Consider the following 25,556-nt stretch of genomic DNA (forward strand, 5'->3'; position numbering starts at 1 on the left):
TCTTTTTTGTGTATTATGCTGTTACTGTTAATGAATCGACCAGGCGCTCAGGCTGGACCCAGGATAGATTGTGTTTCTTTAAGCCACGAACCATTGTCTTTGGTGGAGCAATATGAAGGATGTGACTTTGGTGTGGTATGTTGCTTGCCCAGACATTGTTGTTTCCTGTAGAGAGGTGGAAGATTTGAAGATGGTAACATCCTGATAGCTGGAGGAGTGGACAAAGCCAATGGCAGGTTTATACCAGCCTACATCAAGTGAGTCAGGCTATGCTTGGTTCCAGACTGTGTTCATGTTTGCTTTGCCTGGTATTATGGAGGGTCAGCAGGAACTGGTAAGGTTATGTAACTGTTTATGTTTTGGTGCTTGATCAGCGCAAGTTAATTCACGATGGTGGCGTACCAGTCTTCTGTCTGTACAGCGGGTCTGATTCACCGCAACCTCGCCCACTTACTCACTCTTACCACATGCAGGTAAACACAGGCCAAACAGTACAGTTTTCCATTTGTTGTGTCTTTCATCTGCTGCTTTGTAATTCACCGTCTGAGATCATACTGTACATTTGGTTACCCACGATGCTCCTTCAGCATGATTCTGCTCACAGCAAAGGAAAGATTATATAACAAAATCAGCTTAGATGATGTTGGAATATACTTCAACTGTGAAGACATGGTCCAGAGTTAGTTAAAGTGCATCATGGTGTAATTTGTTAACAACACAGTAGTAATTCTGTAACACACTGTTTGATATGTCATATTGACTTTATTTCAGTCAGTAAGTATGGTAGGGCTGCAAAAACTCGTCTTTGATTATTGCAATGCAATCCATGTCTATGCTGTAGATTGATCTTGTGTAGATGAGTGATCTGTAAATATAAAACAGAAATTTCACAAACAAAAATTGTAAACTCACAAAAATATGTTGCAAATAAAAAAATCGATATTCAATACACAAACAAGTTCCACAAATAAAAAATAGCAGCAGCATACACAATTCTGGGATACTTCACATACTATGAGACTACACAGTAAAACACACTGATCAGATTTGATTATATTACAGATACTCACCTCAACTGTTTAATGATAAATTTGTAAATGTATTTTCCCAGTCTTTTTATGTGAAAAAAAAACTCTGTTTCCTGTAAACAAATGGAAATTTTACATTTTAAATCCGCATCAATCATCACAAATCCAAAGACTGCATTTCAGCAAGCTCTTTGGCAATAGCTGAAAGAAAAAAACTCACTGTAGCAGGAAGAAATCTCTTAACTACCCAGGCTTAGGGAGGGCGACCATCTGCCGAGACCATTTGGGTTAGGATAAAGGGAAAAAAGAACAGGACAGCAGATAGAAAACTGACAACAGATAACACAACTATAAATAGTAGGGAGGTTGATGAGGCCAATAACTGCAGATCAGTATTAGTGCCACCACCAGAGATGTTTGCAGAAAAGACAACACCCAAACTACAGGACACAGTTTTCATGGACAGAGGGCACACAGCTGCAGAGGAGATGATGTACCTTTTGGTATGGAGATGATACCGCGCCCTTTAGCTTTAGGCCACTTCTCAAGGCCATGAGGTCAAGTCACCTTGTGCTCTGTTAAGACTTGCAGCTGACAAGCCCAAATGCAAGTCTAACCAGACACCACCCAGAAGTTCTACCCAGCACTGACTTGTCACACAAAACCATTAGTAAATTAAACATTACTCATTGTAGAAGCACCTTATACATGATACCTTATCAGAAAGTTGTACAGAGTATTAATAAATTATGTTATTTAGCAAATGGATATTAAACAGTTTACTTTCTGGATGTCTGGGGAAACTCACAAATACATTTTCCAGATCTGCTTTTATGTCTTTAAATTTTGTTATTACTTTGACCTTTATTTTTCTTAATAGCTGGCCAAAGACACCAAAAGATGTTATGACCCAAGAGTCAGAGAGGGGTCCATATCAGACAGTTCATATTGCTCATGATGTTTATATATATTCCACTCATTTCGCACTACTACGTAACAACTTCTACTTTGCCCCTTAGGATTATTAAAGTAATCCTAAGGGGCAAAGCAGAAGTTGTTACGACTACCAAATCAGTGTGTGATGTTCTGTGTTGTCTTGGCAACAGTTGATTCCTATTTTCCCAGAACCCCCAGAAGACCTGAGTGGGTGGTACAAAACCAAATTTCCATTCATAACCTAGTTAGGAATGTACCAAATCCTGTGTTGTGTAGGTTGTTCTAAGTTACGTTAAACAAATGTGCTAATGCTTTTGTATGTTTTAGCCAACATTGTCTAAACAAACAGTGCGATGACAACAGTATTGAAACAAAAATGGTAATAAATCGAAAACTCATAAGACCATTGGCCCATTGTTTGCAGCTATTATTCTCTCATTTGTCTGGTTGTGTCTGTTCCCATTTCCAAATTATTAGCGGTGACTGCAGCTTTTTAATCTTGATAATAAAGTAGCTGCAGTATGTGATTTAACAAGACTACTAGAGTGTAACCACACTCAAACACAGCCCCTAAAAAAACAGAACTACAATCAGTTGAGTTTAAGAAACCAGGCAAAAAGTACAAAGTACAAGAAAGTGTAACTGGACCTATAAATGTTCCTCACAGACACAGCTGTTAGATGAAGAAAGATTAAAGGGAGACGAGAATGACTTCAGACCATTCTGGTTTTCGAACTTTGTCATCCCACTTTATAGGTTTTTATTCTTTTCTTTGGTGTCATCGTAAGACTGCAGGCGTGTCGTTCTGCTGAATAATGTGTGCATCATCTTTGCTTCTTGTGGACATTGAGACAATTTTGTGGTTTTTATACGAGGTTTATTTGCAGAGCATTAGAGCTAATTTGTTTATCAGTGATTTCATCTAAGGACATTTGTAACATGCCTGGTCGTGAGTTTGAGTGTTTCAGCCTAAAAAGATTATCAGACAATAAAACTGCGCAGTTGTTGTGGCTTGTTCTTTTACTTCTTTTCCATTGTAACATTTTAACAAGGCTCTGCTTCTTGACTCACATTTAAACAGTTCAAATTGCAGCTATGTAGTTGTGGATTGATTCTCACTTTCAACAAAATAACAAAACATTCCTAATTCTAATTTGAGGTCTAACATGAGGTCAAAGACTGAACCAATGCCCTGTTTTACAAATTTTCCTTCATGTCTGTTGAAGAAACTGAGACTTCCTCCCTCTTTCTAGACATCAACTCACAGGCAAAAGGAACAGATTACATCACCTCAATATAATTTGCAAACAAACACACAAAAAGGGGGGTCCAACAGCAGTGGTTTAATTAAACTATGAGACAGTTCTGAAAAAACATCTCTCTCAAGTGCCAAAATCACTTTGCAGAGTCACCTACCAGCAACGCGTGCTTAATGTGGATTACATGTACTGAGACAGGGGGGACAGGGAGACTGTGGATCTTGGGTAGACAGTCTAAAATTAAAGCAACTAAGTAGGATCACTCAAGAGGACAGCCTGGAGGTTGAGAAGACAGGTAAGACTGCTCAGGACAGGTCCCAGTGGCAGAGTAGGTAGACAAAGCTGCTTGAGAGGATAGATCAAGGGCGAGGCAGGCTGATAAGAGACTGGTGGTAAAGACTGAACACATCTGTAGACCAGGTAGGAGGCCAGTGTAAAGGTAGAAGACCTCGGAGGGTAGAGTAGGAGGCTGTCCTCCAAAGGCTGATGGCAAAGGTGCTCCCCTCTTAGACTTACACAAGCTGTGTCGTCAGGTACAATGGCTTTGAAAACATGCATGGGATCTGATTTATATTTAGACTGCGTCTCTCCCACAAATCTATGTCACCATATAGTTACTCTGGAAGGCATTGCCTTGGCCTCTAGTACTCCTGTGAGGAACACTGGATATATTTTTCACCAAGATATGTGCTTTAACTCACAAAAAGGGCAAGTCTGTAAGAAAGCCTTCTTCATTTGTGCAATCTTGTCAAAACCCAGAACATGCTGTCTGAAAATGATACTGAAAAACTAGACCATGCATTTTTACTTGTAGGTGCTGCTATAATTCCTTATTATTGGGCTGTCTCAATAACTTTTTGAAAAACCTTCCTTTGATCCAAAAAGCTGTAACCAGAGCACTGACGGGAACGAGCAAGAGAGGTTGTTTATCTTCACTGGCTCTCTGCAAAATCCAGAATAACATTTGAAATCCTTCTCCTCATGAACAAAGCCTTTAGTGGTTAAGCTCCATCTTATCATAAAGACCTTATTGTACTATAATATTACAATAAAGCCCTCTGTGTTCAGAGTGCAAACTCACTTGTGGATTATAGAATTTTCTCATGTAAAATGGGAGGCAGATCCATCAGCTATCAGGCCTCTCCCTCCTTATCTCTTCTCTGGAACCAGCTCCCAGTTTAGATTAGGGAGGCAGACACCCTCTCTACCATTCAGTTTAGTCCTGTTCGATAAAGTTTATAGTTAGAATTGTCTAATCCCTTGGTTATGCTGCTCTATGCCTTGACCCCTGAGAGACTCCCTGCGACGGACTGAACACCTCTCCTTTGCCTTCCTCTCTTTGTCTCTCTGTACATCCACATGTCACGTTGCATCTCATGAACTTTGTGTCTTCTCCATCCCATAGTTTGGCTCCAGAGCTGCATGTTTCTTATCTGTCCGACCCCACCAAGTTGTTGTTGCATCTGTTGTTTGTCTGATGTCTATCTGCTATCCTGTTCTTTCTCCTCTTTAACCTTACCTAACCCCAACAGGTTAAAGCAGATGGCTGCCCTCCCAGAGCCTACTTCTTTCAGCCGGTTATTCTTGTGACAGGAGTTGTTTCTTCCCACTGTTGCTGAAGAGGTGGCTGGAAGGAGCTCTTTGCATTGATGTGTTTCTTTCTATTATGTAATATTGCAAGGTTTTTACCCTACTATGTGTGGTGCTTTCAGATGACTTATGAATTGGCACTATATCAACAAAACTGAACTGATTTGAAATAAATCTCAAACAACTTTTCTATCTTCATTTTTATATGGATATACTGTCATAACTTGTATGACCCATCACTGAAATATCACACTTTCATCCTTCCCTTCATGTCTGAGTATTTGCCAAGTTTTGCTTCACTGACAGTAAACCAAAACTTCAACATCAAAGACTGCATAACTAAAGCAGAAAGTCATGTCACACCCAAGATGTTCTTTGGCTTTGCCTTTTCATTTGTAACAGACAAAGTGGCTTCAATTAGGATTTTTGTGGGTTTCCCACAGGCAGCCTTCCAGAGAGGTTTGGAAAAATCATGTTAATTCCTATTTTTTGTCCTGTCTACCAGATGCTTGGTGAGTAGTGGGATGAGGAATGTTGAGAGCTAAGACCAAATTTGGTGTTTTGTGTCACCACCCACTGTAGATAGTGACTGTTTCAAAGACAATGTAAAAGCCCCACTGTGTAACATGAATTGCTGTGCTTGGTGGTAAAATGGTCAAGAAAATATCTTTAAAATTCACTAACTCATCTTCTTGGAAGGCACTGGCAGTTCAGGGGAGTGCACACGTAGTGCTCTCTGTACCTAGAATTTGCCTCTAAGTAAATCGCATTCTCAAGATAAGAGAAATTCCATGCATATAAATATCCAAGATCTTTAAATCTTTAATATTGCTATGCATGATTTAGTTTTTGGGACACTTTAAATAAGTGTTAGTTGTATAAAATCTTTCTTATCACGTCACAACAGTGTTGTCTTAGTTGAGAGACGGTGGATACTTAAAGCAAAGGCTTTGCTGTCGTCTGCATACTAGTAAGGCAAAGAGTAGGGAGGACTGTATATTTCATCAGATGTTTATGGTTCCATTGTGTTTTGATTTTTATTTTTCATAGGTTTGCGTGTGATTTCTGGCTAAGCTAAAAAGTCCTGTTTTTCACATGTATTTAACCGATAATACATTTATAATGTGATTACAACATCACAGAACACTATTATACTGAGAAAACTATTTGGTGTTTATTTTTTTAAAGGGGAGTCACAGCGTATTTTTGTCCTGGCTGTTACCCAGCTAATGACAACCTGCAACATTTTTCACATTCAGACATCCTGACATTCAACGTGAGCCATGAGTAAACATGACTGTCTTTTCTCCTCCGGGGAAATGTACTGACAATGAAAAAAAAAGGACAGATAGTGTGTGTGTGTGTGTGTGTGTGTGTGTGCGTGCGTGTGTGTGTGTGTGTGTGTGTGTGTGTGCGTATGTGTGTGCGTGTGTGTGTGTGTGTGTGTGCGTGCAAGTGAAATGGGAAAAACAGTTAAGTGACAAGTGATTTTCCATATGCTTTGTCATGCTTTGAGCAGAAGAGACAGACAGTTGATAGTGAGAGGGAGGGAGAGTGGATGTGTATGTTCATGAAAAGGAAGTTTGTCCAGACAGTTTGGATGACGTCATCCTTCCTAATAACTTCCCCGTGTCTGTGCGTGTGCGTAGGAGGGGGGTGGAGCTTCAGACCATGCAGCTCTACCTTATAAAAAGATCCAAACTTTGCCAGTGAGACTCAAACAGCAGCAGCAGCAGCAGCAGAAAAGAAGAACCAAGTTGAAATAACAGAATCCAGCTGTACTACACACCTCAATCGCAAGGTAAGGACTTCCACTCGGCTAAACATTTAGAGTTTTACCAATTAGAGTTTGCTGGCAGACTTTTTTGTTATTGATTTGCATTAACAGAATCTTGGAAAGCCACAGGGAATAGAATCACTGTCAGTGTTTGGTTCAAACTGACTTTAAATGTCTGTATGTGGTTGATGTGTTACTGTCTGTTAGTGTAAAATAATAACAAAAAAAAAAACAAAACACTGGAGAAGTAATGCATGGCTACATGAAATGCCTCATGATTATAAGACATTAAGCACAAACATGTCTAGATAAAATGTGAAATATTGAACATTAAAACAGTGGCAAATAGGAAGAGGGGTGTTTGATTTATTCACCACAGTAACCAGAATTAAATAGATATAGTTGTCATTAAGAGAAAAGGTTTTAATGATCATGGGCTTATTGAGTGTTGCCAGTTTGACACTATTTCTTGAGGTGTTCCTGTATCTGTAAGTGTTTTTCATATCATTTTGTTATAGTATCATCAGTGGTCAACAGTAACATTGCAGTGCATTAATTCAATTTTATTCATAAGAGAAGACATTAATGTAGATGTTTAAAACCTAGTAGTAAAGCAAATGTTCAGGTGCTTAATGTTGCCTCAGTTATAAATCATTTTCCAGCATGTTTCCAAATCTTCCTGTCGACTGCCATTCAAAAAACAAACAAAAAAATCATATAAAATCACTCACTGCAAACATCTGCACCGAGAGTTGTAGGACATATCTTCTAAACATGCTTATGTTATGGCTTTGAAACCACTTTTTCTAACTGAAAGTATGCATGACTAGCAAGACATAGTAAAATGTACAAAATACAGAATAATAATAAAAATGTTATATAGTCATAGTAATCAAATTATATCATTTTTATACTCCTTAATGATGTATTACTTGACTTCAGAGTGAATTTAGTTGTATATCTATTGATCCAATACTGCAAATATTGAGCAGTATCAAAGCTGTTTTGAAAGATAAAAAGTGTTTGAAGTTCTAAAATCACACACAATACAAGCATTATGACACTCTTCAGCCACTTGAGTAGTTGCCAGTGGACTCTTTGCACAACTGAATAATTCAACTGTGTGTGCTTTTCTGGCGGTTGACAGTGAAAGTATGTTTGCTCAGAGCTGAAAGTGAGCCATTGCACAAACAGAGACTTAGGTCACAGCGCTGACCTGTCATCCAGTGTTGTAACTATAGACACTCCATTGATGCCTACAGTGGAAAACCAATTTTACTGACACACTGTGTTCACGGAAATGCATTAAAATCCAATATGAGTCATGCAAACACACACGTCGGTCAATGGACATTGCGTAAACCTATATAAATTTCCTGGGGACTTAACCAAACCTAATCTTAGCCATACTCAGTGGCGTAGTGGTTAGCACTACTGCAGCACAGCAAGAACATTTTAGGTTCAAACTTGTTTTTAGGGGGCATTTCTGTGGGGATTTTGCATACTGTCCTCGTTACTAGGGTGAGGTTTTCTCCCACGAACCAAAGAAATGTATGTTAGGTTTGTGGGTGATTCTAAATTGGCTGTAGATACGAGTGTGAGTGTGCATGGTTGGTTTGTTTTTTGTGTTGACCTTGTGATGGCAACCTGTCCAGAATGTACATCAGCCCTCTGTTACCTTCAAAAGGACAAGTAGAGCCTAGCTAAAGGATGCATTGTTTTTCACTTTCTTATTGTTTTGTTGATGCACTACCATCGTTAAGTTTTTCGTTCAAACTTGTTTTTCTTTTGTTTGTTTTTTTCTTACTCGTTAATTTTCCAGAATATAAAACTTTTTTTTCTTTCCTGTTAGAGCATTGCATTATAGCACTGTTTCTTCTTAATTGGAAACATCCCACAAATAAACATGGTTTCCCCGCAGAGTCACTTATAAAAGAAAAGCTTGTTCATCTCTCAAGAATGGAACATTCTGCTCTGTTGATATTCATCCAACAGATTTTGCTCTCTCTTGGGATAAGCTGTTATATTTACACTGCCATGTCTGACGCATCCTAACATGTTAGTGGAAAGACGAGTCAGAGCGCCTTCAAAGGGGACCGTGTGTGTTGAGTCTAGGAAAAGATGTCTGAGATGAAGATGTTTTTTGAATAAAAAGGTTTTACTTGCAAACTAAATCTGAATGCAAATCAAATTTACACCGATTGTCTTCTTTCTTTCCCAGAATGCTTTGCGTGGCTATTTTCCTGTTGCTGACGATGAGCAGAGTGGGCCTGGGTTCTCTGCAGGACAAGCAGACTGACTTTGGCTTGAAGGTGTTCTCTTTGCTGGCCCAGGGCTCCATGAACAAGAGCGTGGCTTTTTCCCCATATGGTATTTCATCTCTTCTCACCATGGCTCAGCTGGGTGCGGATGGAAAAACCCGTGAGGCCCTAACTACAGCAATGGGCTTTTCTCTGCAAGGTGAGTAAAACATAGATCAGGAGAGGTTCTGAATCATCTGTCAGGAAGTGGGCCAATTGTAGTGTCTCTTAGGAACTTCATTAGAGCAACAACTCCAAAAAATCAGTTGCATCCTGTGCTGTACAGGTATAGAACATATAAAACACAGATTTAAAACCAGCAAAGCTCATAAATGCATGATAAATATGAAGAGTAACAATAATGAAAAGCAAATTGTAAAAATAAGACCTTCAGTATTACAGGTCACAGCTGAGGTGTGGATTTGGTAGCCTGGAGCATTGGTTAAAAAAAAAGAGCATCGAAAAAAACCCTGTCATGCTGCTTCTCTTGCAGAACGAGGGATGCTTCGGGAGCAGCGCCTCCTACAAGCGGACCTGGGCAGAGAGGAGGGTTTGGAGATAGCCAGTGGGGTGATGGTGGAGAGGAAGATGAGTTTGGAGAAAAGATACCGCCGAGTCCTGAGCAAAGCTTTCCAAACACACCCTCACCAGGTGGACTTCACCAATCCAGAGCAGGCTGTCAGCATAATCAACGCCTGGGTCTCAGACCACACTGCAGGTACTGACATCCACCAGCTAGCAATGAATGTGCAACCTCTATAGCTATTAAGGAGGTTGTTTTTTGTGTCTACCCATGTGACCTCTGTTTGTCTCTTCTGCAGGTGCTATCCCTGAATTCTTGGCATCTGGATCTCTGACTGATGAGACCCGTCTGGTTCTTCTTAATGCCCTCCACTTCCAAGGCCTCTGGAAGGTTCCCTTTGACCCCAAACTGACACAGGAAAGGATGTTCCACTGTGCCAATGGCAGCACTGTGCCTGTACACATGATGAGACTCACCAACCAATTCCACTATGGTAAGTAGAGCCAATGCACTTGTCAAACTCCGATGACAGATTTCTGCTTCTTCAGTAAAAACAAAAATACAACTCTCTCCTTTGCCCTAATCAACAGGGGAGTTTGTGACCGCTGATGGGGTGGATTACGATGTAATTGAGATTCCGTATGAAGGCAACTCACTGAGCATGCTCCTGGTGTCACCCTTTGAGCCGGAGGTTCCGCTGAGTGTGCTCAGCGCAGAACTGAGCAGCCAGAAGATTCAGCAGTGGAGAGCAGAGCTGAGGAATGTCAAAAGGCAGCTGGCCTTTCCCAGGTAAAGGAGACAGGGTTAGAGTATTTGTGTGCGTGTGTGTGTGTGCGTGTGTGTTCCTGTGAGTAGCTAAAAAAAAAAACTGTGATTCAGACTGATTACATGGCTTTGAGCCTTAAACAAACCAAACTAAATCAGCGGATTTGTGTGTGTTTTTGCAGGTTTACTCTGAACTCTGAGGTGGATTTGAAGACTGTTCTGCTTAACATGGGACTGGGTGACATGTTCAACCTGGCTGCTGCTGACTTCACACGCATCACCTGTAAGTTGACCTCCTATTCACAGATCACTGAGTTCATTCAAAACTTGTTTTTTCTTTTTTTTTTAAGTGCACAGTTTTCTTTGCATGTGTTTGTAAAGACATAGTAGGAAATCTGTGGATACAGTTTAGTGGCTCCATAAAAGGAACAGATGCAAAGGATGATGAGGCTCAATTACAATCTGCAATCCCTCCAAAAACATTCAATTCACATTACTTTTTATTCATGATCATGTCACAGAAACATAGTAAGCAGAATGCAATCATATGAACAAGGCATCTAATCTGTGTGTGTGTTTCTGCCTTTCAGCTGAAGAGAGGCTTTGTGTGTCAAAGATCCTGCAGAGAGTGAAGATTGAGGTTAATGAAGAGGGAACCAAAGGAGCAGCGGCATCAGGTAACCTCAGAACTGAACCTCTCTCCTTCATATGCACTCACAGAATGATTGCCAAAACTAGAAAAAACACAACTCAAGTGGTTTTAAACTGGAGTTATCCTTTAAATGCAGTCAAACCTCACATTTCCTGAATTTTTTTTTTTTTTTAACTCAAATAAGCTTTCGTGCAAAACGAAGTGAAATATAGAAATTTGAAGGAGTCCCAGATACTACACCACATATTTGTAATAAACTTGGAGACACAGACCTTAGCTTTTCTCTTTTCATGTAGTTTTAAAGAGATTTACCGGTTTTCAAAACAACATGTTTTAAATTGTGTAACTTAGTTGGTGCACTTGGAATATTTACCATTATATAAAAGGTAATAACAGACTAATTTATGGTCCAGTCTCGTAAATAGGCACAGTGCTAAATATAGTTTTTAGACATTTATTATTTCAGATAATATTATGCAGCTAAGTTACATTTTCCTAATTATATTCTGTGTTTAATCAAACTACAGCAGACAATTATGAGACAAGAAAAACACTGCACAGGTTTCTTATCAGAACTGATGTTTAAAAAAGAGCCAAAGCCAATTTTGTACACATCCCTTAATCACATTCCATTAAATATTTTTTATTCTTTTCTTCTATCTTTTAGCTGCTGTTATGTTTTCCCGTATGGCAGTGGAGGAAATCACTCTGGACCGACCTTTTCTCTTCCTTATCCAGCAGAAGCACACAGGTAACAATCTAAATACAATTTCATAGAAATCCTATTTCACAATACCAATTAGTGGAGCTGTCCAGGTAGAGTGAATCTCATGTTGTTGTTTTTTGTTTTCTGTGTTCAGGTGCCGTTCTGTTCATGGGTCAGTTCAACCAGCCTTAACATCAATCACCCACTCCAAAGACCAGAAGCCTGTGCTATGAAACATAATTTGGGGTTGCTGAGGTGACTTCAGGTTTAACCCTGGGTTTTCAGGGCTATGACGATGATTCAGTTCTTACTGGGTACATCTTCATAGTAACCTATATCTAACACCTAACCCACTCCGGAGCAGGTTATATTCAATATAACAGATCAAAGCTTTTTAAAGGACCCCTACTGATCCATCAACTCCCTTGGAAAGAACATCACCATTCATAGAAGATCTCATGGAGTTCGGTGTGGATAGTAAGAGGGGTTGCAACAGTATTACTGCTGTAAGCGATTAAAACATTAAAGCATTATAGCCTACTTGCTGACCTTACAAGATTTGCAGTAAGCCTATTTACCAAAATGATGACTGAATGTATCATTAATTAATTCATCGTCCACATCGCCATGAAAATGAGTTTATTTTTATTACTTAATTATTTATTGTTTACATAATTAGTCTATTTTGTGAGTAGCATGTACTTTACAGAGAGAGATGTTACTGCATTCAGACTGGCTACATAAGTAGCAAAAAGAAGGTGTATTTTTTGCTATCAGTTCTTACAGATTGTTCCTTGTATTGTGTATTTTTCTGATTTGCCTTGTTACAAAGTTGCATTTATGTTTTTGCAGTGTTTCTATTTATTAAATTCAATGGTTTTTACAAAGTTGCAGTCTCAGTGGTCGCTTTAGTTGAAAGTAGATTTGTGGAAGTCAACACTGACCCCCTGTGTCCTGACAGTCAAAAGTCATAGCATGACACTACCAGAGCTAAAGTCCCACTCTGCTCAGAAGTACCTACAAGCATGGTATTGTGCATTAGAACAATTAGAGAAAGACAATGTTGATCCATAGGCAACTCACACAAGCATGATGCCAAAACGTAAGCCTCAATATCACATACATTGAGTTTCCCACACAGTCAAAATATGTCATAAAGACATTATAGAAACTTAACTGAACTTTTTTGTGGAGACACAAACTGTTGTTTTAATTCCAAATGTATGAACGTCTTTAAACTTGTAACACCGCGTAATGTTAAAGTAACAGTATGTTCACACCACAGAGTGCCAACATGCAGGAACTCTTGGCATTGTGATACATTAAAATGAAGCTAATATGAAACCTCTTAATCATATTTGTATAGCAATTTTCTGAATCAGACATCACTAAATGCTTCACACCAAATGACAAAGGATAACCCATAATATACAGTACATGTCATGGTAAATGTTTATACATTCATAATATAGACATGATACAAGAGTAACAAATAAAAAAGGACACAATATATAAAATTAAGCAAACACTACACTGTTGGGTGTTGAGCTGCTTATTCCAGCTCCCTTAGGTGTCTCACAGAGAGTTACAAAGAAAGACCAGAAGTTACTTCAGAGGCTCAGTCTTTATTAGAAGAGCGTTTAAGGAAATTTATTGTGAAAAACCTCTTGATGAAGTTATTTCTATATACCTTATATGGTCAAAACAGGTTTCATATTTCATGTCAACTAATTTCTTGTTCAGTGAAATTGCCAAATTCTGGTTAACAATTATTTAGCTGTACACACAAAAAAACAATTTGGTAGATTTTTTTTAGACATGTCTTGGCATTAGGTTATCAAATAAAATAATAATAATTTTAAAAAATAGCTATACAGCTGCATAGTTCTCCTTGTCTCAATCCAAAGATAAAGTTAAACTGGGTAAACTGATTTCACTCAAAGTAGATTAAATGTGCTCCTTGTCAACTTCAGATAATTTAATTCTTCTGTGTTAATTACATCCATTTTATAACTGCAACCATCAAGTTAATTTTGACTTTAATAGTTATTACTGTGTTTCCAAACTAAATTCCTGAATTATTATTTTTTTTAAATCACATCTATTTCTTCTTGTTTAATCATTGATATTATTATATATCCCAGTAGAAACGAAGGGACAAAATACTTGAGAGCTCGATTGACATCAGGAGGAAGGAAGTGTTACCTGAGAGGCAAAACTCAGGGAAAAAAATGTTGCGCTTAGTGCGCATGCTTACCAGAGGAGGAGCTGTGTGGAGCAGCCAAGGAAGGGCTTCAGTTCAGCTCTAGCAGAGACACCTATCAGACACAGACATGGACTTTCACCGTTAGCTGTAAAAATAGGTCGGACCCAGCAGTGTAGAAGAAGAGTTCGTTTGAAGCGTGACAGAATAATTAAACAACCCTACGAAATGGTAAGTTACTGCCTCTCATTTGTCTGTGAGAGGCGAGACCTAAGCTATGCTAATGCTAGCAAGGTGTATGATTCCAGGAAGTGTCCACCTGCGGTAGCTCCACCTGTCTTCTGTCAGCATAGCCTGCAAGCTAACGTTCTATTTAGCATCATACGCTGTGAAACTTTTCTATTGTTCTCATACAGTGTGTGGCTTTCAGTCAGCGTATGACCCGTGCCATGTTAGCTGTGGCCGAATATCATTCAATAATGTTGGAATTTAGCACGACAGGCAAGGGTCAACTTAACATTTTGATAACTTTGTCGGTACAGGTAATACGTGCAGCCTTAGCTTTTTGTCAGTGTCCACGTCGAAACTAAGTGTTATTCGGCTGCATCTCTATAACTTGCTGCCAACCTACGATTTAATCACACAGGAGTGAAAAGATTAATCACATTATAGAGCTCAGAAAATGTTTGTTTTTAACGATGTGTCTTCATCGCTCAAATCTATTGGTACACCATATGGCAAGAACTGTGTGTTCATATTGTGTGTGATCACTGTTGCTCTTGGCTGTGTGTACAATGACAACTGTGGCTGGAAATGATGGTGAAACAACAAACTCAATGCCAAATGGTTAGAATAAATCATTTACAATCAGCAGTGCACTGTACAGTAGGCTTTTAGCATAAAATCAAAAATGCTGTTTTATAATCCAAAATAAAAACAGTAGGGCTACTGAAAAGTAGCTTTGGTCAGTCACAAACTTTTCTGCACCAATCAAATTGACATGTTTAGAATAAGCATCCAAGGGAATACTTCATATTCTCATCCACATATCCTGCCTCGGTACAACAAACAGGACCCACGCCTCCCGTATTGTGTGTTTGTCATGTACAACATAGACAGAGCGAGACTGGGAGCAGGCTGATGTAAGTGAACATATAAACGCCAAATTTAAATTTATAGTGAATTTTTTATTTGACTAGGTATCTTCTTGCCAGCAAACAAGTGACGAAATACAGGAACACACTGTGTTAAAGATGTTAGTGATACATTTTAAACTTTCTATGTATTATTGACACTGTGGCCTCTATGTATGTAGAGAGTGTAAAGCATAATCAAAAAGTAAAGGAAGTTCCATACTCTGAAAAATCTCAAAGGGTGTAGTACAAAGGCAAAAAATGACCCCAGCTCTGGCAAGAATGTTCGTGTGAGAGGTCAAAATGATTCCAAGGATTACCACCAAAGGCATCCTGATGATTTTGAGCAAATGTAACAACCTCTCAAGGAAGCCAGTCTAGCAGAGATTGTCCAAAGCCCGTGGAGTTCGACCCAGGAGGGCTCACCTGACATTTGGAAAAGCTCACCTGGGCAAACAACGAAGCTTTTGGTCCTAAATTCTGTAGTAGGATGGCACTCAAAATGTTTAGACATGTTTAGACTTTCTTTTGTGTGGTAAAGGAAAGGGGAAGAATTCAACCCCAAGAACACCATCCTCACAGCCAAGCACAGTCGTGGGAATGTAATACTTCCAGAGGTGTTTTCAGCCAATGTGGCAGGCGACCTTTACAAAGTAAATGATTCAATATTATTTAGCTGCGAGTGGCAAAAGTATGTGAACCTCTAAGATTTGCAGATCATTTATCGAAGTCAGCAGAGCTCTCTTTTAAAGTAAGATGTGTAATAGTCTCTGAGGTGACTAAGACACCTAGGATGACTTCTAGACAACTAAAGGCCTTTTTTTGCATTAGCTCATGTTAATGTTCATAAATATATCCCTGGGAGAACACAGAACAACAATGGTATGAAAGGCAGGGCTGCAAAGTGAAAAACTGCGACTCTCCAAAACAACAAACATTGCTGCCCATCTGCAATTTGCTAAAAAATTAAGCCACAATACAAAGAGAATTCCAATGAATAATGTCAGGTCGTCTGTCTGCGAACTGAATCTTAGAAAAAAAAGTGGATCATGCAGCAAGACAACAAACCTAAGCACACGTCATTCTAACAAAGAAAGGTTAACCCTTTAAACCCCAAAACCAGTGTTTTGAAAAATCACCAAAATTACAATATTTATCAGAGCAAGATACTGTAAACACACGAATCATTGGATATTCGACTTTTTTGATAATATCTGAGCAAATCATGTTTAAAATTAATAACAAATTTGAGCTTAAAATCACATTTCATCAAAATCACTATGTTCTACATGTGTTATTTAAAATTCACCAAAAAATAAATACAATTTGGCAGAGAATTTGAGAATCCATGACTGACTGAGCTGTGAACAGCAGTCACGTGACAAACACTGACTGCAGGCTGTTTTTATAAGGGCTGACACTAAGAAGTATTGTTCAATCAATTAATCTATCAGGTTCTTTTACTGATTGATCTAAATGTTTTATTTTGCTTAAAAAAAGTTACCATTTCATGTCTTTTTTTTGGGCAAACTATATATTATTGTAGAATGTAGCACAGTATGAGATGCAAACAAAGTAGGGATGCAAATCTTTCACAAATTTCTTTAATTTGTGCAATGTTGCTTCATATAGTAAAAGACAAGGTGCATAATTTTCGGTAACATCTTACTTTACATGTGCTGTTGGGCTGTAGAACCCTGTCCTAACACACCTTGGCTCTTGCACTAGTTTGTGTCATTTCCAGCAAGAAGCAACATATTGGTCAGATAAATATTCACTCTAAATCTAAGCTGTAAATTACATTGACTAGAGATAAATTTAAAAAAAAAACATCTTGCTAAACAGGTCACATAAAATTGTTTGTAAATTTCAAAAAATAGTTCGACATGAGAGGGCTCCAGACTAACTTTTCGCCACCTGGTCACAGGCAAAACATATGACTTGCTGAACATGTTCTTATCATAGACACTACAATTTACCGATGTTCCCTAAAAGCCCCACATTGCAAGCTGCGGTAGCTGCTGTTATCTGTGGTGTGCTCAAACAGGTGTACAACCAAAACTGACTTTCTAATGTCAGATTTGTCCAAAATGAAAACAGTGATTTTTTTATTTTGGTTTTTCGTTGCGGCCTTTTCTATGAGGTGAAAAAAACAACAGATGCAGGTGCACTCCGTTTTTCACAAGGAGACCTCATTTTTAAGCGGGAATAGCGCCGTACACTGAAGTTGTAGAAGTTCTACTTTTCACCACTGCGGTTAACACAGCAGCTTCCTGTGCTGGTTACAGCGACACTAATGCAGCTTCATGATCATCATGCACCAATGCAACCACTAGAATTTTTAACTCGCACGCTCTCGAAAAAAAGGTCGTCTGGAGCCCTGCATGATATTCTCTTTTGTGTAGTGTCTCCACAGTATAAACAGACTTGATGTTGACTGCAGTACAGGTGTCATGAGGTCTGGAAACTGGGTCATTCCATCTCACATCATCACATTTTTTTTGAACAATTTCTGCTTGAACATCTCTGATTTGCCTGAAACGTTTATTTTTCAAAATCTCAATCTATGTATAATTCCAAGGTGAGTTCCAAAGAAATTTCAGCTTTGAATATTAAATATTTACCGAGAGAAACATTTTTTGTTTAAATTGCCTGCTGACCCCACTTTTTTTGCACATTGAAAATTTGAGGCTGTTTGAACCATCTCAGGAACTACTTAAGATAAAAAATCCAGAAATTTCTACTGGTGTTTCTCATCATAGAATCTGCTGTATTGGACAAGTAGATTAAATAGTACAATATTATAGGGGAGTGAAAATGTTTTAAAAAGTGAAGCCATCATGAAGCCCCATCTTTGGGCACACATTAATCAAAATGATTTGAGATGGAATGACCCAAATGACTGATACTTGGATCTAATCTTGCAATTAACAGTGAGAAAGAAAATAACATCCCTACAGCTAAGTGTTTCACCTTCCTGTTTTTGACCAGCAATATTAATCAATGTTTATTCTCAATGTTTGGCAGATACAGCTTCATGAAATATGTATCAAACTCCTGTCATGAATGTTTTCCTCTCTTCCTAGTTTTTTCTTGTTTTGAATCTTGTTTCCCCTGCCTGTGTGTAGATGCGTTTCATGCTGCTGTTCAGCCGGCAGGGGAAGCTGCGACTGCAGAAGTGGTACACAGCCACAGCTGAGCGCGACAAGAAGAAGATGGTCAGGGAGCTGATGCAGATAGTGCTTGCTCGCAAACCAAAGATGTGCAGTTTTCTAGAATGGAGAGACCTCAAGATTGTCTATAAAAGGTAAAAATACACTATCCTAAATTTACATTACTGCTGACTTCTGGGAGTGTTTTCTGGAGTGTAATCATTGTAGGCAGTATTTTTTTTTTGACACTTCTGGGCAAAAGTTTCACACTTTAGTTAGGAGTCTGAGAGGAAATATGTTTTTTTATCTTCTTGTGTGAGACTTCAGCAAAAGAAAGAGCTTTTCCTGTATCAGAGATAGCAACAAAGTTGTGGTGAGAACAGGATGTTTTCGTGCTATGGGTTAGACAGAACTTTTTCGACAGAGAGTGTGGTTTGAATTTTGAAATTGTGTGAAATTTAAATTATTTAACTAAACAGGGGCACAATATGGGACCTTTTATAGAAAAATTATCAACTGCTCAGCAGATGTTTTTCAAGACTAGTACAGCTGTAGAACATTACTTTAGTCTGCTGTCATTGTGTGGTGTTTGCTTCCCTCTACTGGGCGTAACATGCGACAGCTACACACCTTGAGCACAAGCTGTCAAGTTGTCGCAAGTTACCCAGCTATCCACTGCAATATACTATAACTGCCTACGTTCTACAGAAATGCATTAGACAGAATCTATTTCCGTGATGGTATCTCTTCATGTGACTAACCAGAACTGGAAAGCTTTGACATCAGATTAAGAACAGTGTGTTTAAAGTACAGTCGCACAAGCTTTTGTCCCATCACTGCCATTTTGGTATACGTCTCAAAGCGTTAGTCACAGCTTGCCACTGGAATATTGACGGATAAATGACCTATGTATGAAAGGGGCTTGAATAACAGAATCCCATCACTTTAGCGGATTGATGAACCCAGCAATGTTCCATGTCTCATGTCTGAAAGCAGCTTTGGAAGATGGACAATAAGCCTTTATTTTTCACAAATACATTACAGCACTGTGAATACAGTTTTCACAGACCCCAATTGGGGTCAGGGGTGTAGGGTCAGCCATGATAAGGCAGGTAGGGTTAAGGGCCTTTGTCAAGGACCCAACAATGACAGGGGTTTGAACCTTTAACCTTCTGATCAATAGCCCAAAGCCTTTAACCAATGGTACAATTATCAATACTTTTTATTTATTTATTTCTTGGAAGAAAACAACAAATTCAAAACAAAATTAAGATTGTTTTACTTTCATTCATACTTAAATAAGTTAATATTCTTAAGTAGCACTCTGTAAGGACATTGTTTTGAACCAATCACTATTATATACCATAATGTGATCACTGACATTTAAGATAAATACTATAACTATTTACAGCTAAAGGAAGCAATCTATTTTACCTCTAATGTATCTTAACTGTAAGAGGCTTCCGTGTTTGTTTGTGAATTAGAATGAATATTTAAATTTGCCCCATTTTTTAGTAAACACAGTGTAGGATGATATTCGTTTATGTGTAAAAATCCCTTCGCTGTCATTTCCTTGGAGTCAACATCTAGTAGCTATCCAAGATAAGATAAGATAAGATATGCCTTTATTTATCTCACAGTGGAGAAATTCACATTGTTGATAGCAGCATTCAACAGAGGTACACATATACGAGACAGGAAAAAAAAGTACATATAAATATAAGAAATAGTGCAAACAGAATATGAAAAATGGGCTTCTGAATGGGGGGTATATAGAAAAGATATATGTATGTATATATATATATAAGGAGCTGCAGCTTAGAATTTTCAGCTTTGGTGAAAACAAAATAGGCATGGTGGTCGATACTTTACATGTCTATCTGTATGGCTTTATTTTTAAAATATGCATGCAATTTTGTTTTCTGCTCTGTCATGAAAAAACACTGACCATGTTTGTATTTGTGTGTACATCCATGCAGGTATGCCAGCCTATATTTCTGTTGCGCGATTGAAGAGCAAGACAATGAGCTGATCACACTGGAAGTCATCCACCGCTTCGTAGAGCTGCTTGATAAATACTTTGGCAGTGTAAGTGATGAGATTAGACAAGCCTTTAATAATCCCACAGCAGGGAAATTTGGTGAAGGAAAAATTAGTGGTAAAATGTTGTGCAAAAAATATAGGGACAACAGTAGAAAAATAAAGAGGAGATATACAAGAAGGTGTCTTTCTGTGATGTTTCGGAACTGCCAACTCTTCTCTGCATGCGATTTAAAAATTAAGGTTGCAGGGTCAAAAAAGAAGTTGGACTGTTCAAAAACGTGTCAAGACTTTCCCTGCTATAGAAAGAATGGATGACTTGTGTTTGTATGTGCAGGTGTGTGAACTGGACATCATCTTTAACTTTGAGAAGGCCTACTTCATTTTAGACGAGTTCCTGATGGGAGGAGAGATACAGGACACATCTAAGAAGAGTGTACTTAAAGCCATTGAACAAGCTGACCTGCTGCAGGAGGTAACAAGGACTTCAGAGTTTAACCCACCACTTCCATCATGTAGGGTTAGTGGTTAGCACATTATCACAAAAAGGACCACTATGCTATGGACCTACATGGGCTTGCCCAGCTACTACAGGCTGGCACACTGAAGTCTATACAGATGTGAATGTGCAACATAGACACAAAGACCAGACATGTTTTTGTGAGTAAAAAAAAAAAAAAAAGCGTCCTGAGGCTCTTCAGCCAGCCTTAGGGGAGTCATTTAGTGTAACTGTAATTGCAAGCATGTAATTTCTGAATGCTTTGGGTTTGCAAAATGGCTCAATACAATGTAACTGAAAGAGGTTTGATTGTAGGAATTTATGTCTAGTGCAGATATGTCCATTTCGTGTACACATTTGAAATAGTGTAATTGTATGCTCTGTTTTAATGTCTTTGTGTTTGTTTTTGCAGGAGGATGAATCACCCAGGAGTGTACTGGAGGAGATGGGATTGGCATAGTGCACAGCAGGGTTGTGAGAGACTCTAGATACAAGGCAGGGGGCGGCACCGTCTGGGATGAAACATGCTTGATTCTGTGTATTTGCCTGTCTTTGGGGACTGATGAACAGTTTTTAACTGGGGAAGAGACTCTACCCAGTTGACAGGCCCTTTAGCTGTGTGTGTGTTTGCGTGTGTGCGTGTCTGTCTGTCTGTGTGCGTGTGCGTGTGATACCTAAGTGTGAGGTAACGGAAATGGGGTACGTTTAAATTTTTTGTGTGGCTGCAGGAGAGTTGTGTGCTCATATTTTGAAAGGGGTGAAAAGGAGCTATCAGAGAATTAAGAAAGGAAACTACAGTGCATACTGATCTTTGTGTCACAATGAGGCAGATTTACAGTTTAACTGGAGTTTTATGCAAAAATGCTGGTTGAACAGGCATATCCTGTCATTGAGCTTTGTTGGGTACTAAATTAGGACTAAGACTTGGTCAGGAATTTGGTAACAAGACTGAAAAAAATACTCAGTGTTGTAGAACAGCATGAGCACATGACCACTACAAGCACATCAGTTAAGCTTGAATTAGAAAGGTCTTACAATTGGTAGGTTGGGTAATAACTTTAGCATCCACCCTCATTCTCAGTTATAATTTAGATAATGTGGCAGCTACAATGGCTTCAGTTGTTGTCTTGTGCATTAGATTAAAACCATGTTGAGACATGGTGTCCCCAGATGTTGCCGATAAAGATATAAGTATCAGATTACCAACCGGATTGAGGGCCGAATTTTAATTTTTTCTTTGCTTTTTATGGCTCCACTCTGAAAAGGTTCGTGTACTACCGAATTCAGAGGTGCTGTCAAAATTTTTCTGTGAGTGTATCAAATTTATTTCAACTGTGTTTGGTATTTTAAGATTTGTACTGTTTGGAAGTTCTTCCTTTATTTTTGATTGGCCCATCTTACCGAACGCAAAGGTAATAAAACTGCATTGTGAATAGTGAGCCAAACACATTTGAGATATGCACCACAGCCTCAAACAGATTGTTTTACATATAAACCACCCATATGTCCTGTAAGTGGACCTACGAACCCGATGAGATTAAAATTTTGAGTTTGTCTTATGCAATTTAACAAAGTGCGTCTGAGAATCACATCCCATTTGGTTTCCCTCCGCACAGCAGGTACAGTTCTGTTGGTACTACGAATGGATTGAAAGTACAATAGAATAAACTGGCTTTTAGACAAATGTATTTTACTGTTCCATACACATTTTTACAATGCTTTAACTTTTATTTTTGAATATGGGAAAATTTGATGTCTGTGTTAAACGCCAGCAGAATGGGTTAGGCAGAATGAGCAACGGCAGCTCAGGTAACATAAGTCAGTAAAGGAAAATAACAGGATTCTCTTCCTGTATGCAGTAGTACGCCTACAACCAATTTTGAACTGGTTATGGGAGCAACAGTTGCACAGAGTCATGTTGGGTCTGTACTTCAGGTTTAAGGTTAAGGTGTGGCTTGTTCCCCAGTTCTAAAAAAAAAAAGTCTAGCTCAACATCTTGTGTCAACATGATTTCCTTAATGACCTGAAAAGATGCCTCGGTCTTAACTTGCCTTCAGTTTGATTTAGTTCAGATCAGCTTGTCATCAGGCGAATGAGTTAGTCTAGTGAGTGGGAGTGTTAGAAGTTTCTTAAACAATGTGTGGTACGGCAAATGTACAAACAACTTTTATTTATGCTTACACAATTGGAGTTTGATAGTATTTTATTGAATCACGATACAGAGCTGATTCCTCTTTACATCAAAAGTCCTTTTTGTCAATATTTTGTAGCTACTTATTCAAATACTGAAAGTTCTGAGCCATCTCTGTAAAAACTGAACCTGTACAACTATACTAAACTGAAACTTTGGATCTCCTGCTACTGAAAGTGAATTGAGATCTGCAAATTCCTCAAATTGATGTTTCTTGACCAGTTTGATTAGGTTTCACCAGAGAAGACTTGCCATTCAGTTTTCTTTGTTGAACTACAGAAACACACAGCCCTCTGGTGACACTACAGTGATGTCTTATGTTTATTTTTTTTGACTGACTACAGATACCAGCTTTTAGAGAGCACATTCATTTTACAGACAAGTTTAAATTTACAAGTTACACAATTGATGTTAATTACTTACAGTTACCATCAATGTTTATCACAATAAAAAATATCCACCGAACCCAGCTCTACTCACATGTACATATTCTCCTCAGCACCTGTACCAGGGTTAGAGCTGATAATACAGAGTGAATATATGAAATGTTACACTCCTGGTATTTAGTCTTAAACTGGTGTGTGAGCTGTGGTGTGTTTGTACTGTATATTATTGTTACTTCATAAAAAGCTGTAGACGGAATTAATTTGTTGACTATATTATTAAAATTTGAAGGCTATGTCCAATAGCTCATAATTGATTATTTTCTCTTTCTCTCTCTTGCTATCTAAATTCTTCTACCACTTTCTTTCCACAGAAACTTAAATGTTTGAGACAATCAAAAAAAAAAAAGGAGAGGAAAGCTCTGAGCTGGCATGCTGCTGCTCGAGGACCATTCGCTCGTCCATAGACTGCAGGTAGCAGGCACAAAAGTCAGTTGAAGTCAATTTTATTTGTATAGTGCAGTTAACAACATATGCCATCTCACAGCACTTAACATGGTAAGGTATAGATCTTACAAATTCAAACAGAGGACCCAACAATCCAAAGTTGCCTTTGGACTCCCTCTGAGCAAGCGGTTGGCAACGGTGGGAGGAACCCAAAAAAAGCAAAAAGCAAAAGCAGCCAAATATGCCTTTGAACTATTGCCCCATGCGACTTACTCACTTACAATATTAAATTTGTGCTTATTTCCATCTGTGCTGTGTGGATAGGCACATTGTCCTGGAGCAACAGCTTGCCAGCTCAAAAACTGATTGCTTTAAACATTAACAGGGGCATCTCTGGAGATTTTTCATAGAGGTGGAAAGATGGGGCCACAGTATGGCTTGGGGTGGTACACAAAAACCAAAAGCAGTAACTGAATTTTAGGAATTTTCATATCCTGTTGTTGGATAGAGGCTGTTTAAAAACTATGTCAATATGAGAGTTAAGAAATTTAAATACTGATACCCATTGTTCTTTCTGACCTTCCTCTGGATTTTGGCCTTGATTTCCATGAAAGGTGCAAGCCTTCTTTGTGAATTCTCTTGCAGTTTCCCATTGCATAGATTGCGCTTTCTCTGCTGAAAGTCCTGGATTTCTTCATCATTCGTCAGGTATGGTAGTTGTTGTCTGGTTGGCAAAAGAAGATGGTTTTGATACTTACCTCCTGGGCAAGCCACATGTTCTGGAGGAGGTCACCATTGGTGTTCTTCTTGCTCATGCCGAAATTTCCAGTCATGGCCTTGTATGTAGTGTGACGTCCACGTCCCTTAGAATGAGAAGGTTGTCTTCCCTTGGTACACTGTCCACTACTTTGGCCAAATCCTGGAAGAGGGCTTCATGTCTTCCTCCAGGTACGTCATTGTACATGCATACAAACTGAAAAAGTAATCCTTTCCTATGGGCACATGTAGTCTCATGATGCCTTCTGAGATACCAGTGGGGAACATAATCAGATTAGAAGCAATCCTGGTAGAGATTGCAAAAGCTACAATGGCATCTCTCCTCCATTATGGTTTGCCAATCCGAAGTAGTTACACTCTTGGATCTGCGCTTGGCCTTCCATCCTTGTCTCTTAAGGGACAGCAAAATCTATCGCGTTCCAGCTCATTGACAACCCGAGCGGTTGTTCTCTCAGGTCTTGAGTCATTATCCAACATGATCCATACATTCCACAACACCATTGTTATTTTCACTTCCTTGCATTTTCTACCACTGTAGAGCAGAGAAGACCTGCTGGCTGTGGTTTGCCAGCCAGCTGTGTTCTGAGCAAGCTTTCTTTACACCTCTGTTATCAAGGGTTTCCCCTTCTGGGGCAGGCAGTGCTGTCCCTGAATAGGTCTGCCTGAGCATGCACACAGCTGCTGAAACCTCGTCGTTGCACAAGGTTCTACGAAGCAGAGCCCTCACATGTAAGTCACCTGTGTGCAGAGTTCTTGTTGGCAGCTTCCAGCTTCTTCATCCTGCTACCGTCACAATCTCTGTGACTGCGGGGCTTCTGTCAATCCAGTAGTTGGGTCAAGCTCTTATCCACACATCACACCTTGGGCTATGGTGAAGATTGTCTGCAAAAGCTATGCCTCGTAACCTGTTGCTAAGCGGTGCACTTTGGAGGTTGCCCTTCAGTGACCGCAGCTAACTGGCCTTGTGGTGCCATACATTGACCTCTCTCACCTGGGGTCTGTGCCATTTAGGCTGTTGGATTTCTCTGCCACGTGTGCCAACCAGCCCTGTTTGGGTACAGTTTGGCTGATGTGTAGCACCATGAAGAAATGCAGCTAAAATTTTAATAATAGAGTGGCTGTGTGCTGCCGTGAAAGACTTTTTCAATCGGCCTTCTTTATGTCCATTCAGGGCTAAGCAGCGGTGATGGCTGAA

General features: G+C 39.1%; 2 protein-coding genes across 3 annotated transcripts; both read left to right on the forward strand.

Moving 5' to 3' along the window:
- The first annotated feature begins 6,504 nt into the window (after nucleotides 1-6,504).
- serpine1 (serpin peptidase inhibitor, clade E (nexin, plasminogen activator inhibitor type 1), member 1) lies at nucleotides 6,505-12,423 on the forward strand. 2 transcript variants are annotated; one of them, XM_008303398.1, is made up of 9 exons: nucleotides 6,506-6,614; nucleotides 8,812-9,050; nucleotides 9,384-9,608; nucleotides 9,712-9,906; nucleotides 10,004-10,202; nucleotides 10,361-10,461; nucleotides 10,769-10,855; nucleotides 11,498-11,581; nucleotides 11,691-12,423. In XM_008303398.1, exons 2-9 carry the CDS (start codon nucleotides 8,813-8,815, stop codon nucleotides 11,726-11,728), a joined length of 1,167 nt encoding a protein of 388 aa, XP_008301620.1. In that variant the 5' UTR covers nucleotides 6,506-6,614; nucleotide 8,812; the 3' UTR covers nucleotides 11,729-12,423. The 2 variants fall into 2 exon arrangements, with proteins under 2 accessions (XP_008301619.1, XP_008301620.1); XM_008303397.1 differs by lacking the exons at nucleotides 11,498-11,581; nucleotides 11,691-12,423 and having other exon boundaries at nucleotides 6,505-6,614; nucleotides 10,769-10,987.
- A 1,377-nt stretch (nucleotides 12,424-13,800) lies between these two features.
- ap1s1 (adaptor related protein complex 1 subunit sigma 1) lies at nucleotides 13,801-23,447 on the forward strand. The gene is made up of 5 exons (XM_008303399.1): nucleotides 13,801-13,970; nucleotides 18,001-18,179; nucleotides 20,004-20,112; nucleotides 20,402-20,539; nucleotides 20,976-23,447. Exons 1-5 carry the CDS (start codon nucleotides 13,968-13,970, stop codon nucleotides 21,021-21,023), a joined length of 477 nt encoding a protein of 158 aa, XP_008301621.1. The 5' UTR covers nucleotides 13,801-13,967; the 3' UTR covers nucleotides 21,024-23,447.
- The last annotated feature ends 2,109 nt before the right edge of the window (nucleotides 23,448-25,556 follow it).

Source organism: Stegastes partitus, unplaced genomic scaffold (assembly GCF_000690725.1).
Source record: "Stegastes partitus isolate 25-593 unplaced genomic scaffold, Stegastes_partitus-1.0.2 Scaffold1998, whole genome shotgun sequence".
In the NCBI taxonomy this organism is placed as follows: domain Eukaryota; kingdom Metazoa; phylum Chordata; class Actinopteri; family Pomacentridae; genus Stegastes; species Stegastes partitus.